The 19,901-nt window shown below is 52.4% G+C and overlaps 1 protein-coding gene and 1 long non-coding RNA gene across 2 annotated transcripts in view; both read left to right on the top strand.

The window, feature by feature from the left end:
* Positions 1 to 1,118: 1,118 nt before the first annotated feature.
* On the top strand, positions 1,119 to 2,160 carry LOC127484851 (uncharacterized). The gene is made up of 3 exons (XR_011381200.1): positions 1,119 to 1,174; positions 1,512 to 1,763; positions 1,855 to 2,160. It is a non-coding gene; the product is annotated as an uncharacterized lncRNA (long non-coding RNA).
* A 3,235-nt stretch (positions 2,161 to 5,395) lies between these two features.
* The window catches only part of COL15A1 (collagen type XV alpha 1 chain), a 112,339-nt gene continuing 97,833 nt past the window's right edge, over positions 5,396 to 19,901 (top strand). The window contains exons 1-3 of the mRNA XM_051843674.2: positions 5,396 to 5,609; positions 5,784 to 5,869; positions 5,951 to 6,036. Of these exons, the coding sequence (XP_051699634.2) occupies positions 5,859 to 5,869; positions 5,951 to 6,036 (97 nt within the window). The 5' untranslated portion in view covers positions 5,396 to 5,609; positions 5,784 to 5,858. The remainder of the gene's footprint in view (positions 5,610 to 5,783; positions 5,870 to 5,950; positions 6,037 to 19,901) is intronic.

The raw sequence follows: 19,901 nt of genomic DNA on the forward strand, positions 1-19,901 counted from the left end.
CAGTGCAGAAATGAGGCGTCCCAGAAAGTGTGAGTGTGCCACTCCCCGGAGGTTAACCCTGCCGTGGATCCCGGGTGGCTGGCTGCTGCAGTGGATCCCGGGTGGCTGGCCATTGGTGGAGAGCATCTCAGGGCAGGGTGCATCATTAATTCCGTGGCTCCGGGGGCTGCCACGCTCGTGGGCAGAACAGGCTCCAGCACCCACAGCAAGTGCTCGGGTAAAGGGAGGCTGGCAGTTGGGAGGTGGCCACCATGCACATAGTGACAGTGGCGGGGGCACATGCTCGGGGCACTGACAGGCACCTAGCGGCTGTCGGATCCACTCTCCCTCCTTTCCTCCCAGGTTGTCCAGTTGTCAAATCTGTCACTGTCTAGTACATGCTTCGCAGCCTGTGGTCCCCACTCTTCAAGGTGCTCACGGTCCTCCTCGGGGCAGTGGTGGGTTTAAGCTGCCACGGCTTATCCAAAAGGGAACCATCCTCTTCGGTGATTCTAGGACGTTCTTTTCTCGCCAGCTCTTTACGTGTATTCTGCTTTTTCTGTGCATTGAATCAGATGACGACGATGCGAACTTTTGGGACCCTCCGGTGTACCACATGATGCTCAGGTGGGGAGGAAGCTCGGTTCAGAATAACGGACACCACAGCTCGCTGTTTCTATTGAGTCATTTATTTATTTGAAAGGCGGGGTGGGTGGGGGGAGGAGAGAGATCTTCTATCCACTGGTTCACTCTCCAAATGGCTGCAATAGCCAGAGCTGGGCCAGGCTGAAGCCAGGAGTCAGGAGCTTCTTCTTGGCAAGTGTTTGGCAAGCACTTGGGCCATCTTCCACTGCTTTCCTAAGCCAATATCAGGGAGCTGGATTAGAAGCAGAGCAGCTGGGACTTGAACCAGTGCCCATATGGGATGCTGGCACGGCAGGTGGAGGCTTAACCTTCTGTGCCACAGTGCTGGCCCCAGCCTTGCTAAGTTCTTCCCAAACCAGAGGTTGGGGTGCTTCTCACAAATTTCTGTGCTCTTTGCAGTTGCTTGAGACAGTTTGGAGAATGCGCTTGGAGACTGAGTTTTCTGGAACATTTGGATGGATTATAGGAAAATGAAACAGCCCATTAATGTCGTCGAGTGGTGGAAGAGCCAGTCTCCACACGTCCAGTCTTGCAGAATGTACTGACCGAGGTAAACAATTTAGACCAACGTGGGCCTGACATGAAGCTTCCTCTTGGCTATTTCGACAACTGCACATTGAATGGAAGGAAATCGCTTAAGCCCTCAAAACACTGTCTGGCAGGAGGTGAAATGCCTTCCTTGGCTTCCCGCCCCATCCCTCCTACACCCACAGCTGGGACCACGCGGCTCCCAGGCCAAGACCCTCCCTGCCCTCCATCAGTCTGTGTTTATAATTCCACCTCCAGGCCAGACTCCAAGAGGAAAGCCCTCGCGCCTATGAGCACAGGCTGGCTTGCCAGGTGGCGCAGGTACAAAACCAGTAACGGGAGTGTACATCTGTTTCCAGGCATGTGTCAGGAGAAAGGGACCGTGGGCCTTGCATCTTTAGATCCCAGAGAACTGGGAGCTGTCAGATCCTTACACAGAAGCAGCAACACATGAACTGTGCACACAGGATTTCCCTGTAGGAGAAGGAAAGGAGCCTGCTACCTTCCGCATCAGTGTCTTAGACTGACAAACAAGACCGGGAGCAGGCCCCCCAACTAAAATGCAGTTTCGCCTTCGCCCTTTGGGGAACACACGTAATGAGTTGGGCCAGGTTCGTTTCATTAAGGTACCTGAATTTTTGTTTCTGTCAATGTGGACACATTTTATTTGCATATTAAACATGTAAAAATATGTTTTTCCAGGGAGGTGCTGTGGCACAGCGGGTTAAAGCCCTGGCCTGGGGCACCGGCATCCCATATGGGCGCCAGTTCTAGTCCCGACTGCTCCGCTTCTGATCCAGCTCTCTGCTATGGCATGGGAAAGCAGTGGAGACGGCCCAAGTCCTGGGCCCCTGCACCTGCATGGGAGACCCGGAAGAAGCTCCTGGCTCCTGGCTTCGGATCGGCACAGCTCCGGCCACTGCAGCCATCTGGGGAGTGAACCAGCGGATGGAAGACCTCTCTCTCTGTACCTCACTCTTTCAAATAAATAAAATAAATCTTAAAAAATATGTTTTTCCCATTTTTCCTTAAACACCCTCTTCTATCTTTGGTTGACTTATTTCCAGCAGGAACCCGAGTGCTCTACGCCACTTTTTCTTATAAGCAAAGGTAAAAAGTGTGGTGATAAACAACAGTTGATTTTTAGCCTTGGTGTGAGGACAAAACGGGATAGTGGGGACTGTGGCAAACTGGAGAATATTGTCTTAACTGAAGGCAGTAGCTCCTATCCAATGCCAATCCATTGTTGGCATAGGGAATGTAGGCCTTTTGTGGTCAAGTTTTTCAAACATTCAGAGAGAAGCAAGAAATCCAGATTTTAATGTGCAACTTCCTATTTATTGAACATTGCTAACTAATTTAATTAGGAGGTTGACACCGTGCAGGCCAAACAAAACATGTCTTTCATCCAAATAGAGTCCAGTGCCACCAGTTTACCATCTCTGGTCCAAACAGAGCCATGGAACTCTTATGCAGTCATGGTAGCTGTGGCTTTTTCAAAGAAGTATAGAAATATAGCTCTGGGGAAGGCAATTGTATTCCCAGTTGATGTGGTATTTTGCAAGCAACAGGGAAAGCAAGAACTAAGACAGCGAATTCCCTGTGGTTAGCAGTTCGTAATAAGGGTAATCCCACCAGAGCATGGCGGCAAGCGGGACGGGTTCTTGGAGAACGTGAAGAGATTGAGGAAGAGGCACAGTGGCCAATCTGTTAGGATACGCTTTGCCTTATGGGATGGCCTCACGTGGGGCCACCCTAGCTCTGGAGCGGCTTTGTCTGCTCGTGCCTCCATCCCTTAAGAGCCTTGTCTGGGGTCCTGCCTCTTTCTGGGCAGGTGCCCTCCTCCCCAGGCGTCAGCCCCGATGGTGAGAGTATCATGGGCATGGCCACCTCCACTTTCCTAGAAGCTTCATCCTGTGCCAGGCACCCTAGTAAACGCTTTCTAGCTCAGCAACACCTTGACTCTTCCCCTTAACCTCGGAAGAAAGACGTTTTCTCCACCTCATCTGGCGGATTCACCCCTGTTTCTCAGAACTCACAAACAACAGAGCCAGGATCCAGTCCAGGCAGACCAAGCTTGCAATTCCTGCGCACCCTGCAGACTCCTGTGTGCCAAGTGTCCGGTCCCCAGGGACGGGGAGCTCACTACCTTAGAAGGCTCCTCAGATTCCACATGGATGCCACAACACTGCAGACGGTTCTGCCCTCCTCGGATAACTTTCCTGGCCTGCCAATCTGTCACTCACTGGGGAGATGAGTTCTAAGTTGCATGCTGAGCTGCGCCTGTTTCCCCATGAACAAAATGGAGATGCAGAGAGGTGGCTGGATCAGGTTTCTGGGGTGCCAGTCTGCTCAGGGAGCACCCCTGACCTCACGCGGTCTGCAGGGCCCTGGGCATCCTGCCCACTGGCCTGCCATGGCAGGTCTCTGCCTCAGCACCTCCCCGGCTGCGGGGGGCCCTCTCCAGCCCGGAGTGGGGCGGTTCTTACGTGGGTACTGCTTGCAAAAGTACCCCTGTGAACACAGCCTTCCTCTCCTTCTGAATAGTCCCCAAGCCCCTGGCCGCCCCCCAGCCTGGTTTCGCGTCACTTACTCCAGGAAGTCTCTCTTGACTTCTCCAGGGCTTGCTGGTTACTCCCTTTCTGAAAAACTTTTACATGCATTGTAGGCTCTGTCCTTCATGCCTGTACAGCTCTTGGCAGTGGCCAGCGCAATGTGGGGCTACGAGGTAGCTCACTGAGAGACTCACAGCCACCATCCAGATCACAATCATTACACAGGTGGAGAAATAAAAAAAAAAATCTGACATACAGCAGGACTTGCCCAACTCACTGTGCAGCCAGGACCAGAACCAGACTGGGGTCAAGGCTGCAGCTCCCCAGGGCAGCGGGCCCTCCTCCGAGCCCTCATGACCTGGGCTGGCATTAACTCTCTCATGCCTGAGTACTGTGTCCAGTGCATTTTAGCTCACAGGGGTAGGGAGCAGGCCTCAGGTCTCATCCTTTTGTTCACAAATTGGCAATGTGGCTAAATGGTGAGGAACATGTGTGCTGGCACCCTACCCACTAGCCTGGGCACGTTTTTAGCCACAGCTTCTTCATCCATGAAAAGGGGGGGGGGTGGTCATTACAGTACCACCTTTCCAGGGCGATGGTGGGGATTACACGAGATAACACAGGCAAAGCATTTAGCACAGGGCCTGAGACAAAACCCACGTCCAGTGTATGTTAACTGCCATGGTCATCGCCATGGCCACCTCAAGCGACCTTTTCACTTGGCAGGTGGAGTGACGTGTCCACTAGAGAATGTGCCATGGTACCGAATGAAACCATGCAATTGGGGCACCAGGAGGAGAGGTTCCTGGCTTAGCCTGGCTTCATAAAGGTCCAGGTCAAAGCTGTCTTTGGCGGTGCCACCTCTCACCCCAAAAGTCCTACACAATAACATTTTTAAAAACTTTTTTTATTTGAAGAGGCTGGGAGAGGTGGGAAGAGAGAGACAGAGAGATTTTCCATCCACTGGTTCACTCCTCAAATGCCTGCAACAGTCAGGCTTGGGCCAGGCCAAAGCTGGGAGCCAGGAACTCCATGTGGATCTCCCACATGGGTGGCAGGGACCCAAGTCCTTGGGCCATCTTCCCAGGGTGTGCATTAGCTGGATCAGCAGCAGAGGCTGAACATGCACCCAGGCCCTCTGGTAGGGGGACGCCACGTCCCAGGCAGCAGCTTAACCCATGGCACCGCAAGGCCTACCCTCCTTGGTAGCAATCTTAGAAACAAAACACCCCCCTTCGAGGGTTTCCCCAGCTTTGTGCTAAGCTCTGTACAGAGGGCTAGGCTGCACCCCTGTCCCCACTGAAGCCAGCCAGACTCCTCTCCCCTACAGCCTGTCCCAGGGCCCGGGCGGTGAGGTCTCCTACAAACCCATGCTTCTTCCTTCATCCCAGGGTCATCGGGGTCTCCTACTTGAGCTGAGAACAAAGCAGAGAGACACCCTTGTCCTCCAGGAGTTTACCTTACGGGGACGGGGACGGGCTAGCTAAAGAGAGGGCCGCCTGGAGAACCAGGACTTCATGCCCCGCCTGGGTGCGCCCACTCCTGCGCGTTCGAGTAGGTCCGCGAGCCCCGCGCGCTGGGTGGGGCGCAGCACGCGGGAGCTCAATCCAGCGGGTGACACTCGCTCCTCCTCTCTGAGCCTCAGTCTCCTCGTCTGTCATATAAGGAAATCACAGTGAGCCCAGGCTCTCTGCGCTGTGGCGAGGGAAGCGGTTGGTCCGCGGGGCGGCCCCGACCGGCACGGACTGGACGGCGGGAAGCAGCCGCGTCCCGCGTGCCCGGAGCAGCTCGGACGCGGGGCTTTGGTTGCCACCCGGAGTGGAGAGCGCGCGGGAGAGCGCGCGTGTGTGGCAGGGGAGAAAGGGGCGTGGGGAAGCGGCCGTCGCGGCGGGACTCCCCGGGGTGAGAGAGCGCTCTGGCTGCCCGAGGTGGGGCGCAGCGCGCGGGCGAGCGCAGGGCGCGGCGGAGTCGGGTTTCAGAGCGCGGGTGACTCAGGGCGCGGGCGACTCCGGGCGCGGGCCAGGAACCGGGATCCTGCCCGCCGCAGCCGCCGAGCGCCGCCTTTGTTCGCTGCAGGAAGGGCGAGCGCGGCGGCCAGCGCTCAGCGCCCCTCGGCCTCCGGGGAGCTCCGGGACCCCGCAGACCCGCGAGATGGCGCCAAGGTAGGACCCGCTTCCCCGAGCCCCGGGCCCCTCCTAGCCTCCTGCCCGCCTCACTTTCTCTCCCTCGGCTACTTCTTGCAGAAAGAACGGGCAGGGCTGGCGCCTGCTGTGGCTGTTGCCGCTCTCCGCGCTCCTCTCCGCTGTCACTCAGACCCGCGCGGCGACAGGTAAGCGACCCGGCCTGAGGGTGGCACCGGCTGCCTCTGCGCCCTGGGGAAGTCGGTTCTGGGCGGCGGGCGCGGCTGCGGTGCGCGCTTCATTCCTGGACATAAAAGGGAGTCCTCGGCTCTCCGTGCGCGCTGGCGGTCCTGCCCGCCGCTTCCTCCTGGCAGTGCGGGGCTTCCAGCCGCGAATCGGAGCCCCTGGGCAGCCGGGGCGGTGGAGCCCTGTGTGAGAGCCGGAGGTGTCCGAGCTGGGAGCGGCTCCTCCAGCCCTGGGCGAACAGGGACCTAGGCAGCACCGCGCCCGCGCCGGCGGCGACCGTTAGCCTGGCGCGCACCGCGCCCGCGCTCAGGTCGTGCGCACAGGGTTGGCTCCCGGGAAGGAGCGGTCAGGTGCCCTCTCCGTGCACAGGTGCGACTGCAGCACGACCGCAGCTGGGTCACCTGGCACCTCTGCCGCGCCAGAAATAACGGACCCGAGTCGCTCTTTTGCTTAACTTAGCGCCCAGTTACCTAGGGAGCCCCACCCTAGGGAGTGGTGGGTAGAGGAGCCACGGATGATGGAAAGAACTGGGGGCCGGGGGCCAGGGGATGTGATCCCTTCTGTGTGCGGGGACTGTTTTCCCACCAAGGCTCGGAGGGGGTCCCATGGCTAGAGTGGGATTTGCGTTGAAATGGGTTTTGGTAAGGGGTGTGAAATGGGTTTGGCTGAGGGATCTTGGCCACTGGAGTTCACCTCCTGTGCCTCGGTTTCCTTCTCTGAGTAAGGAGGATAACTTGACCGACTTTCCTGCTGGGGATGCTGTGAAGGGAATGTACCTGGCACATGCCAGGCACAAAATCAGGATCGAAATGACCGCTTGGCCTATGCAATGTGTACGTGATGGAAAGCAATGCAGGCGTTGTTGCAACACTGAGTTTGAGGCGCGTAGGGAGTGGCCCATCCAAAAGCCAGGCCCTTCCCCATGCAGCTTTGCAAAACTGTGCTCTTCCAACAGTGGCTTCTGACCACATTTGGATTTAGGGGATTAGTTCACAGTCTCAATGCAGTAAGGAAATGGGAAACAACCCTTAGTCTCCTGAAAGAAACTGGGGATGGAGCCAGTGGCCTTGATGAACTCTTTGTGTACTTGAAGCAGCCCTGAGCACCCCGGGCTGTTGTCTCCTGGGGAGCAAGACCCAGACGTGATGGTGGCTTTTCCTGCCAGAGTGTCCAGCCTGGTGCTTCTTGCAGATCAACGGGCAACTGGAGCGGAGTTCTGGCTTCCCAGCACCATGGCCCATGTCGGGACATTGCAATTTTGCATGTGATCGAGAGCACTGCCAACTCGCCAGCGAGGGGTAGCGTGGAGTTGCATGGTCTTCTGTGACCTTTGTTGCAACCTGCCCGTCCCCCCCAAAGGAAGAGACCCCTGGGGCAAGACCCTCTGGTGTGGCCTTCTCCTTCCTCCTCCTGCACCAGTGGCCCTCACCGCCAGCTCAGAACCATTGTTTCCCACACGGAGGAAGTCCTGTTCCCATCCATAACACAGAAAGGGAGGGCCTGGAAACCCTCGGAGTGGAGCAGGGTCTGGGGAAGGCCACTTGTAGTCATGCCCCTTTGGGAATCTGAGGGGAATTACTAGAAACGTGAGCTGTGCTTTGGCAAGCCGGATATAGGATGCAGTTTAATATGCCTGACACTTAGGAAATACTCCTTAGGTTCAGGCTGATGTGTGCACATGTTTAGATTTCATTCATGCAACCCTCACCATCACATGTTACTACGTCAGCTGGGGAAGCCGAGGTGCACATCGCCAGCCTCCCACATGACGGGGTAGGGTTTGAGCCAGCCAGGCTACCTCCAGAATCCTTGCCCTTCACCATCCTGGTCTTCAGTCGGAGGCACTTCATAGCTGGAGAAGGTTTTAGAGGCCCTCCAGTGGTCAGTAAACCCCGCCATCCCGGTGTCACTGTCACTGTCGTAACATGCGTCCCCTGTGTCTGTGTGGCATTGTGCAGTCTATAAAGCACTTAGCCTTCACCAAGTCATGAGAGCCACCACCTGGTAAGTCTGGCTGCACCCTACAGAGGACACAGGGAGAGTGTGTGGCTTGTAACAGGCTCGGGCCATGACAGGCCTCCCCCATCTGTGGATTGCAAGACTGGGGCTGTTTCTCCCATGGGGCCATTGCTCAACTGGCTATAAAAAATATCGCTGAGACTTTATAGCCCTGACATGAGCCAGCAGTGTTCTAAGTGTCTCATGTGAATTAACTCAGTCCTCACAAGTCCATTTATTATCCCCTTTTACCGAAGAAGAAACTGAGGCACAAGGTCGTTTGTCCAAGGGCATGCAACCTTCAGTGGTAAACATATAGTTTGGATGCAGAGGGTCTAAATCCAGAAATTTTTACTCTTTTTTTTTTCAAAAAAAGTTTTTTAAAGATTTATTTATTTATTTTAAAGTCAGAGTTACAGAGAAGCAGAGTCGGGGTGGGGGGGGGTCTTCCATCCGCTGGTTCACTCCCCAAATGGCCACAATGGCCGGAACTGGGTTGATCCAGAGCCAGGAGCCAGGAGCTTCTTCCGGGTGTCCCACATGGGTACAGGGGCCCAAGGACTTGGGCCATCTTTCCTAGGCCATAGCAGAGAGCTAGATCAGAAGTGGAACAACTGGGACTTGAATGGGCACCCATATGGGATAATGGCACTGTAGGTGGTGGCTTTACTCACTATGAGACAGCACCGGCCCCACTTCCGTGAGCTTTTAAAAAAGTTTTACTTTTTATTTATTTGACATGAAGAGTAACACAGAGACAGGGAGAGAGAGAGAGAGAGAGAGAGAGAGAGATCTTCCATCTGCCGGTTCACTCCCCAGATGGCTTCAACAGTTGGGGCTGGGTCATGCTGAAGCCAGGAGCCTGGAACTCCACCCAGGTCATAGCACTGGCTCCTCTTTTTTTTTTTTTAATTTATTTTACTTATTTGAAAGGCAGAGGAAGAGAGAGAGAGACAGAGAGAGAGACAGAGAGAGAGAGATATCATCTATCCACTGGCTTACCCCCAAAATGGCTATGACAGTGGGGGATGGGCCATGCTGGGCCAGGTCAAAGCCAGGAGCCAAAAGCTCCATCTAGTTCTCTCACATGGGTGTCAGGAACTCAAGTACGGGGGCACATCTTCTGCCTTCCCAGGCACATTATCAGGAAGCTGGTTTGGAAGTGGAGCAGCTGGGACTTGAACTAGCACTCATATGGGATGCCAGCATTGCAGGCAATGACTTAACCTCCTTGGCCACAATGCCAGCCCCTGAATTTTTACTCTTAACCACCATGCTATGCATGCAAGCATAGTGGCTTCTGAAAGTGTTTGTCAATAGGACGTTATGAGCTTTGAATTCATTTTCCCAACAGGTTAGCCATTTCCCTACAACCCATTAATTCCACTCCTGGGTAGATACTCAAGTGGAAGGAAAGCCTATATCCACCCAAAAACTTATATGCAAATGATCATAGCAGCGTTATCCTTAATAGCCAAGGGTGGGAACAAACTGGTCCAGTAACTGGGGAATAGATAAAGTATGGCATATCCATTCAATGAAATATTACTCAGCACTGAAAAGGAATCAAGTTCAGATACATACTATGGCATGGACAAATTTTAAAATCATTCAGCTGGGTGCAAGAAGCTAAATATAAAAATCTATATATTTTAAGAGTTTACTGATACAAAATTCCTATAAAGGCAAAACTACAGAGACAGGCAATAGATGAGTAGTTGCCTGGGCTGAGGATGGAAGTGAGGATTGACTGCAAAACGGTGTGAAGAATGTTCCAGAACCTAATTGTGGTGGTAGTTGTGTAACTATATAAATTTGCTGAAACTTTTCCAACTGTGCAGCTAAAGGGGTAAATTTCACGGGCTGTACACTGTACCTCAATAAAGCTGTAAGAGCAAAAGAATGCATTTTCCCAGGGTATCCGGCTGCACATGTGGAGGGCTTCCCTGTGGAGCTCCTAGGCAGCCTGGCACTGAGCGGTGCACAGCTTGCCCCACAGGAGCCGACAGCCGCACGGCGCACTGGGAAATGGACCGTGAGTTCCACCTGGAAGGACCAGGCCCACCTGTGTCTCTAGGTCTGCACCCCACTGTCCCTCCCAGCCCCCAGCGCCACTGTGGGCCCAGGACAGGGCTTTTGGTACACAGGTACCAGGTAACTCACAGATCATGGAACGGCTGGAAAGTGGATCTTTTCTGCTTTCTTTCTTTCTTTCTTTCTTTCTTTTTTTTTTTTTTAATTTTTTGACAGGCAGAGTGGACAGTGAGAGGGAGAGACAGAGAGAAAGGTCTTCCTTTTAGCCGTTGGTTCACCTTCCAATGGCTGCCATGGCTGGTGCGCTGCAGCCGGCGCACTGCGCTGATCCGATGGCAGGAGCCAGGTACTTCTCCTGGTCTCCCATGGGGTGCAGGGCCCAAGTACTTGGGCCATCCTCCACTGCACTCCCTGGCCACAGCAGAGAGCTGGCCTGGAAGAGGGGCAACCGGGACAGAATCCGGCACCCCAACCGGGACTAGAACCCGGTGTGCCGGCACCGCAAGGCGGAGGATTAGCCTAGTGGGCCGCGGCACCGGCCTTTCTGCTTTCTGATACCCCACCCCACCCCACCCCCCAAAAAAAACTTCGTAAAAACACACAAATAAAAATGCTAGATGGGCTCCATTACTGACTTCCTTTGTGAACTGCGATGGGTCACTTCGCCCTTTCCAAGGCTCGGCTTGCCCAGCTGTGAAACAGCTGGTCTTCTAATGTTGCCTAAAACTTCAGGAAACAAAACACAGGGGTACTTACCTAGTTTCAGCTTTGATTATTCCACATGGTTTGATTCAACAACTACATGCTGAGTGCCAGCTCTCTGTCTGCCCCCATGCTCGCCAGACCCCCCTAGGATCTGGGCCCGCCTCTGCCCCAGGCGCTCACCATTCAGAGGTAGAAGGACGGGGTCACCTCCAGTTGTTCCTCACTTTTGCTCTGAGCTCTGCTCTTCCAGCAGCCAGCACGTCCTGTGCACAGCCACCCTCCTCCTGGAAGAGACCCCAGTCTGTGAGTGGCACTCCCACGGCCCCTTGCGTCACCGCTTCCTTGTCTTGGTAGAGGACAGTGTCATCGGGACATTGGCTGTTTTAGAAGGCCAGGGGGTTATTGTTGGGGCAAGTATGGTGTGTCACAAGTAATTTATTCCTGTTAATAAAGTGCAGATGTGTGTAAGTTATTTGTTTTTCTTTATCCGGTTGTATTGTGAAAACAGCATCCATTCAGAAAAGTGCACCGTAATAGCACAGCCCGGTGATTCGCACAGAGCAAACTTTCATGTAACCCCGGCCAAAACTCAGATGCGCCCCCTGTAAACTTGCCCGTGCCCCTTGCTGTGGTTCCCAGCCCTCCTGCCAGAGGGAGCCATCGCCTGATGTGTGTGCTCATTTTCTTGCTTTTTAAAAATAACCTTGCTGCCTGAGGTTGGAACTTCAGATGCCCAAGGCGTGTTACTTGATTTTGAACGTTTCTGCATGCAGGACATATTCTTTGGTGTCTGGTTCCTTTACTGAGTCTTGAATGTTGAAGATTTATTTACGCTGTTGTGTGTGGCTATAGTTAGTTCTTTTTCATTGCTGTCTAGTATTCCATGGTGTTAACATGCCATATATTATTTATCCATTCTTTTTCCAGCAACATTTGGGCCATTACCTTGTCCATGTCTCTTAGGGCACATGCGCACCAATTTCTGTTGTTTCTGTGCCCAGGATTGGAGCGTGGGGTCACACCCACCAAGTCGACAATGCCAGCGTGTCTTCCACTGTGGTGGTTGTGACATACATGGCCATTCTCACCAGCACTTGTCCTATTCCTGGGTTTAAGTCTCGCATTTTGAAATTATGTATTTATTTATTTGAAAAGCAGAATCATATATATTGAGAGAGAGAAAGAGAGAGAGAAGAGAGAGAGATCTTCCCTCTGGTTCACTCTTCAAATGGCTGCAACAGCCGGGGCTGAGCCAGGCTGAAGCCAGGAGCTTGGAACTCCATCCTGATCTCCCAGCTGGGTGCAGGGACCCACATACGTGGGCTAATCCTCAGCTGTTTTCCCAGTACAATAGCAAGAAGCTGAACCAAATGTGGAGTAGCCAAGACTGGAACTGGCACTGGGTATGGGACGCGGGCATCCCAGGCAGCGGCTTCACCGGCTTGCAACATTACCCTCCCCTGATTTTAGCATTTCTAAGGGGTGCATTTTAGAACCTTACTGTAGCCACAATTTTCATTTTTCTGATTATTAACTAGGTCAATCACCTTTTCACATGTTTATGGACCATTTTTCTTTTTATTGAGCTGAAATTCATGTAGCATAAAATTAATCATTTTAAAGTTCATTGGCATTCAGTATATTTATGCGATCACCACTTCTATCAACTTCAAGACCATTTTCATCATCTCAAAAGAAAACTCCACACACATTGCCCCTCAGCCCAGCTCCTGGCAAGCAGGAAACTGCTCTCTGCCTATGGACTTGCCTGTTCTGGATATTTCATATAAACAGAGCCAATATAATATATCACCTTTTGAGTCTGGTCTCTTTCACTTAGTATAAAGCTTTCAAAGCTCATTCATCTTGTTGCATGTATCAGTATTTCATTCCTTTTCATGTCCGAGTAGTATTCCATTGTATGTATAGATTATATGAACGTTATCCATTCATCCATTGATGGTTATTATTCTACCATTTGGCTGTTGTGTCTAAAGCTACAACAAATACTTCTGCACAAGTATCTGGTTTGAATATGTTTTCAAGTCTTTTGGATGTGCACCCAGGAAGGGAATTTTTGGGCCATGTGATAATTCTATGTTTAAGTTTAGAGGGACCCTCAAACTAATTTCCACAGTACTTGCATCCTTTTTCCCACCAGCAGTGTAGGAGGGGTCTGAATTGTCCCTGTTAGTCCCAATACCTGTTGTTCGATTATAGCCATTTTAGTGGGTATGAATTGGCTTCTTATTGATTGTAGTTTTAATTTGCATTTCTGAATGACTACTGATGTTGACCATCAGCAGTCATTTCCGAGTGCTTTTTGGTTATTGGAATATGTTCTTTGGAGAAACTGATTTAACTTAAAACATTCAAATCAGAGCAGCGCAGGATTTTCCTCTAACAATGCCACCCTTGCATCCTGGCTGTCCGGTGTGCTCTCCCGAGTGAGGGTAGAGCGGGTGACAGAGTCATACCTGGGATTTTGTGCTATTGGCCTCTGCTTTCACCTCCCAAAGGACAATTGTCCACAGCTGGCCACTTGGACTTTGGCCATTTTGCTATGATTATAAACAGTGCTGCTGGGAACATCTCAGACAATTGGCCTCTGCTTGTTTTTGTTTTGGATTGTTTCCTTTGGCTATATTCCTCCAAACAGACTCACCTAGCAGACAAGAGAACTAGTTGTATGGTTCTTCTGTGCTTAGGCAGAGCTTTCTTTAGATGGAAATTTAACGATGCCACTCCCTGGTTTAAACTGCCTTCTCTGGGTTCTCATTGTACCAAGGACAGAGTCATGCTTCCTGCCTCTGATGGCCCTGACTCTCCTCCACTAATGCTGAGCCCCCTGGACTTGGGCTCACACAAACGCCTGGCAAGGAGACAGTGTCACCCAGATCTGTGTCTTGACATAGGTCTGTCCTGTTTAAAAAATGCCTTTCCCCAGTCTACCTGAGATTCCTTACCCGTGGCTAACGCCTTTCCTGGTCTACCTGGGACTCCTTACCCATACCTAAGCTTCCACCCTGGGGATGTCCCCTGCCCTCTGGAGTGTGCTGGGTGTCTCACTGTCCCAGCACTGCCCAGAGTGCACAGAGACCACCACTCCTAGTCCGTCTCCCTTATTTCGAGGGAAATTCCCTGGGGCGGGGACTGGGCTTGCTAACTTGGAATCTCAGACGCTGGCCCAGGGCCTGGCACAAAGCGGGCACTCAGCAAACATTTCCAATGGATCAAAGGAAGAATGAATGGACTGGTCTAGTCTGTGGCTTGATGACCCGACTTAAACATCTGGATTGTTCTATGGCTGTGACAACCATGGGGCAACCAAGGCTGAGTAATCAGAGAACATTCCGGGACTTTTAGTTTTATTAACTTGGTAACTAGTTAGGTTAAATTTTACACTAATGTTACTTGTCTCCTTTTTTAAATTTACATTTATTGTATAAAGAATTTATTTTCTAGCATATGTAGGCTCATCTTATTCTGGATAGTGTCGCATCTGTTTTGTCAGAAATTGGGCATTTATTTTTTCTAGCTAAACACATAAAAGACTTATTTTCCAGTCTTTTAATATCTACAGCTTGATCCGCTAAAAGGGACCTTAGATTATGGTACGACCTTTTCCAAAGTGGTACCTAGGATTCCCCAAAGTGCTAATTACAATGTAAGATATTGCCGCATCATTGTTCTATGGTATATGCTCTCTATTTTTTTTCTTTTAATGATACAAATTTATTTCTGGAATCTCTGTACTGGTCGCTTTCTTTGGCTTGTGTGTGTTGGCGGGGTCTCTGTGCGTGCGTGTGTGTGTGTGTGTGTGTATGTAAATCCACATAGTTTTGATGGTTGCTGCTATGATACATGTTTTAAAGTCAGGTAAGGGAGTTGCTCCTGCCTCTGGTTTATCACATAGTCTCCTCATGAGAGGATTGGATGCCAGGAGTGTAGCGTGGGTGAGGATTGTAAAAAAGAAAGCAATTTTACAATAAGACTCAGTTTAAGACATTCATGTCCAGTGAAGAGAAAAGATAACCTATAAAGCTTCTAAGTCAGAGCGCCAGACTGTGGGGTCTGAGCTTGCAATCAGCAGAGCCCGGGAGGGCCGGGCTGCTGGCAGAGGTGCTGGGAGGAGCTGGTTTGCTGACGGATCACCTTACCCTCTTCCCTCACCTGCAGAGAGCGAAAGTCCAAGCTTAGTGCAGAACCTGGGAGAAGACCCAGACCTCTTTCTGGGCAACATCTAATGAGGGAGACAGGGCCCAGGTCACCTGAGGGGTGTACCAACTCCTCATCTCCATCAGCTCTCACTCAACTCAACTCACCTCACCTCAACTCCTCAACTCACCTCACCTCAACACCTTGCAGTGCAACACACCCCCACCCACCCAACCCGACCCAACCTAACAGCTCAATCCAACTCACACTTGCTGCGTGCCACGAGTGACTTAAAGGACTGGACAGGGCAGAAGACCTGAGGGCCATGGTATCTCCCTCAAGTGACCAGAGTCACTGACTTCAGGTAGTAGAGAGCTCTTTCCTGGGGCTGGGACTGAGGCTGGGGTGGGCTAGAGTCTGGCTTGCAGGGGCAAGCAAACTGGCCCTGGGCCTCTGTAGGAATAGGGAATCACCTCTCCCGTCACTGAGGGAATCAGATGGGGCCCAGCTCAAGAGCTAACCCCCCCCACACAAGGTGCCTGTGGCCAGCCTCCTCCTGAAGTCGCCCCTGTTGTGTCCACTCTGAAAGTGGAATTGAACTAGTCTCCTTCTAGGCCTGCAGGCCGCTCCAGCGGCTCACTCTGCTGTATGTTATTGTGGTGGGGAATTCTTGTAGTTCTTGACCACTTCTTCCATTATTCCTGGCACAAGTGACAGAAGCAGGTGTTGAGTCAGTCTGGTGCACGCCCATTTTCCAGGTTTTCACTGCTTTCTCCAGAAAGCCCATGGTCATTGGCACTCCCGGCAAGAGTAAAGGAGAAGGCACGGTCCACCCTGCCTTGCCCACTGCTGCTCCTTCTCTCACCAGAAGCCAGAAGTGCAGCAGCTAAAGGGACAATGCCTTGGTCAGGTGGGGCTGAGGATCCCCTTCCACCCTGCTTTGTTCACCCACTTTGCGTGTGCCGTGGGGTCGGCTAGAAGAGAAGGGGATTCGTGTGTGACAGCTCAGGTCACTGGCCTTGGGGCCCTCTCCCCTGGGGGCCCCTTAGAGCTTACTTGAGGATTCCATGGGAACCCTGGGCCTGGCCTTCATCCATCAGGGGTGAGGTCCAGCCTCCGCTGGGTTCTCAAAGTTCCCGGTTGACTTCTAAGGCGAGGACAGCACACCCTTTCCAAGGGGGTGAGTCTGAGGTCCAGAGAGGAGCAGCCCTTATCCGTGGTCGTGAGACACAGGTGGCAGCCGGGGGAGAGCCTGGGGAGGTGCAGCTGATGTCCATGAACCATGGGACCCAAGGTCCTGGGTTCAAATCTCAGCTCTGCCACTTGCCCTGGAGTGACTTGGACCTGTCACTGCTCTCAGCCTCATCTGTAAACAGGGACAGTAATCCCAACTGGCAGAATCCCTGAGACAAGCATGAGGCTTGTCACCAGTGGCCTCATTCGGGCCCTCCTTGCCTCTCTGCTCCCACATCACTGTGGGTTCCCCGAGGGTGGGAATGCTGGCTTATTTATCCACGTTTCCCCAGCATCCGACGCGGCACCAAATGGACACAATGAGCACTTGAGTACGTTAATGAATGAGTCATTCAAAGCCTGGGCCTGTGGAGATCTTAGTGAAAACCCAGTGCGTGAACCCTTGACCGTGTAGAGGCTGTGTGTGCCTCCAGCCCCACTGGAAGACCACCCTGCTGCCATCCACTGCCATGGACAACCAAGGAGCCGAATAGGGCACTAGCCGGGGCTATAGCATACATAGAAATATATCGATATAGATACAGAGTGCTTTAACATTTTTTTAAAGATTTATTTATTTCTTTGAAAGTCAGAGTTCGAGAGAGATTGAGAGAGGAAGAGGAGATCTTCTATCTGCTGTTTTATTCCCTAAGTGACCACAATGGCCAAGGCTGGGTCTGGCTGAACCCAGGAGCCAGGAGCTTCACCCAGGTCTCCCATGTGGGTGTTAGGGGCCCAAGCATTTGGGCCATCTTCTGTTGCTTTCCCAGGTGCATTAGCGGGGAGCTGGATTGGAAGTGGAACAGCCAAGACTTGAACCCATGCCCATATGGGATGCCCATGTTGCAGGGGGCCACTTTACCAGCTAAGCCACAACACGGCCCTTAGAGTACTTTCCTGGAAGGAAAAATGAAGATTTGCTTTTTCAATGCTAGAAGACTGTGACCATTCCATCCACAGGGGATGGAGAGGCGGAGATCCCACTGATACCAAATTCACCGGCGTTTGTGCAATTTCAACAACGTCACACATGGGACTCCCTCCCTCTGAAATTGGCTCATCAGCTGCTTCTGCACCTCTAGTCGTGCCATCGTAGGGATGGCTGTCCCTGTCCTTGTCCCAGGTAGGGAAAGTGACCAGTTCAAGGTGACAATGAAGCTGGCAGCAGGGGCAGGCCTGGAGTGAGTGAGAGCACCTAGACCAGTGCTCTGGGGATCAGAGAGCTGCCCATGGTCTCAGCCAGACAGCAAGACTAGGATTCCTGCTAATAGTGGTAGAGTACTTTCACTGTGTCAGTCACGGCTGTAATATCTAGATGCATGTGTGTGCAGAATAAGAGGGTACCGGGGCCGGCGCTGTGGCGTAGCGGGTAAAGCCGCTGCCTGCAGTGCCGGCATCCCATTTGGGCGCCAGTTCGAGTTCCGGCTGCTCCACTTCCAATCCAGTGCTCTGCTATGGCCTGGGAAAGCAGTGGAAGATGGCCCAAGTCCTTGGGTCCCTGCACCCATGTGGGAGACCTGGAAGATGCTCCTGGCTCCTGGCTTTGGATTGGCCCAGCTCTGGCCATAGTGGCCATCTAGGGAGTGAACCAGCAGATGGAAGACCTCTCTGTAACTCTACCTTTCAAATAAATAAATAAATCTTAAAAAAAAAAAAGAATATGAAGGTAGTTCAGAAAGTGCCTGGAAGTGGGATTAAAAGATAAATTTATTTTAGAGAAAAAAAACTTCGTTTTTCCCTAACAGACATTTTCCGTGAACTCTTTGAGGATGTCTTATATATGTATATGTATATTTTATATGCACATACATTTTATGCCATATGTGTGTGTGAGCCTGAACGTCTGTGCTTACAGTCAACGGACTTCATTCTCACAATAGCCCGGCAAAGAGAAACTCAGTTACAATGTTACAATTCGATAGCAGCACACAAGATCTGTCTCCAGGTCTCCACTCTCTCTGTCCTGCAGCCCACCCCCCGGTGCTGTAGTCACAGTAGTCCCCCAGCTCCTAGCTCCTCAAACGGTCCACGGGCCGGCAGCCCCAGTACCACCTGTGATTCTGGTAGAGCTGCAGACTCTTCATTCCCTCCTGCAAACCCAGCAAATCCGAGCCTGCATTCTCATGAGGTCCTGAGCCACACTCCAGGGTACCCCCTGCTTAAGACCCTTTGTTGTCTTCCACATCCCAACCGGCAGCACCTGTGACCGCCATGGCAGCAGGGCACGGAGGTTGCAGGTGGAAGTAAGGCTGATATCTGTGGCCTTAGAAGAGGGAGGCAGACGAGGGGGCCACTGCGGGCAGATGTTAGGATGGGACTGGCCTTCTCGGCAGCCTTGGAACACCGGGCAAGGAGCCACGAGCCAAGGAAGCTGAGGAGCCTGTGGAAGCTGGAAGAAGCTTCTAGAAGGATGCACGGTGCATTGCTACCTTGATTTCTAACCCAAGTAAGCCCTGCGCTGGGCCCCTGACCCCCGGCATGGAAGACTGTGAATGTGGCGCTAAGCTTGTGGGAGTTTGTTCTGGAAGCAGTCGGCGATGCAGACAGCAGCCTACCCCAAAACGCAGTGCACTAGGTGAGAGTCTGCCCTCATGTCAGCATCTCCCTCTCTCCAACCTGGTCTCAGACCACACAGAGCTGCCAAGGGTTCTTCTCCGCTGTAGCTCTGTACCTGGCACCTGCCCATGGCAGGTACTCGGGCAGTGCTTGTCAAAGGAATAGCCCAGTGGTGGAGCCCTGCCACACCCAGGGGCTGCTGATAGCAGGAGGCGGATATGGCGACAGGGAGGGAGGCTCTTCCTCTGCCTCGGGACCATCCCTGACCACTCTGGGCCTCAGTTTCCCCGTCTGGCCAGGCAAACCCCCGAGGCGCGAGTGTTAGTGAGAACATTGCAGGACGTCTGTGTTCGGTTCGGCCACACCTGGCAGCAGTTGGCAGCAGTGATGGGTCTCAGCCGTGCTCAGCCCTTGTTCATCCCACTGCTGGCCTCCCTCCCTGGCATCCCATTCATGAGCTGGGCCACAGAACTGCCCAACAAGTGCGTGCATTGGTACAAAACAGAAATGACAGCTGCTTGCTCTCCCTGCCCAGCTAAGTTGCCAAATTACTCACTCTCCCACAGAAAGAAAAAAGGCAGAGAAAAAAAGAAACTATTTCTCCTTGCACAGTCTTTCCATGTGATACGTTTTCTAATTTTGTTTCAGGTTTAACCGTAGCGTCCCTCCCCCCACCCCCCCGCACCTTTTAGGACATGAGCTGCATGGTTTGGCTATGGATTGATTTGGTTTGGTTTGGGTATGAGAAGTAGCATGATTTGGTTTGTTTAACGTTGCCAAGGGTGGCTGATATCCGATCACAGAGGAGTGGCTTCGTTTTCTCTGTTGCGGTCGGATGGCTGCATAGCCTTGGTTTCGTGGTCAGGAGCGCCTGGTTCTAGGCCTGGCCGCAGGAGCTTGGCCAAGTCATTGGCAGGCTCTGGACTCAGAAAACGTGCCGAGTGAGGGCAAGGCTGGCTCCCCACAGAAAGGCGTGGCTGGCTTGGAAAGAAATGGTTGTGAGCCCCATTGCTAAGAGTGGTTCTGTTTGAGAAATGGGAGGATCTGGTTTGTATCTATCAGCAGCTTGTTTGTTTATTATTTATCTGTTCAGAAAGGCAGAGAGAGCCAAGATCTTCCACCCACTCCTTTATTCCCCAAATGC

The sequence above is a fragment of the Oryctolagus cuniculus genome, chromosome 1 (assembly GCF_964237555.1).
Source record: "Oryctolagus cuniculus chromosome 1, mOryCun1.1, whole genome shotgun sequence".
In the NCBI taxonomy this organism is placed as follows: Eukaryota; Metazoa; Chordata; class Mammalia; order Lagomorpha; family Leporidae; genus Oryctolagus; species Oryctolagus cuniculus.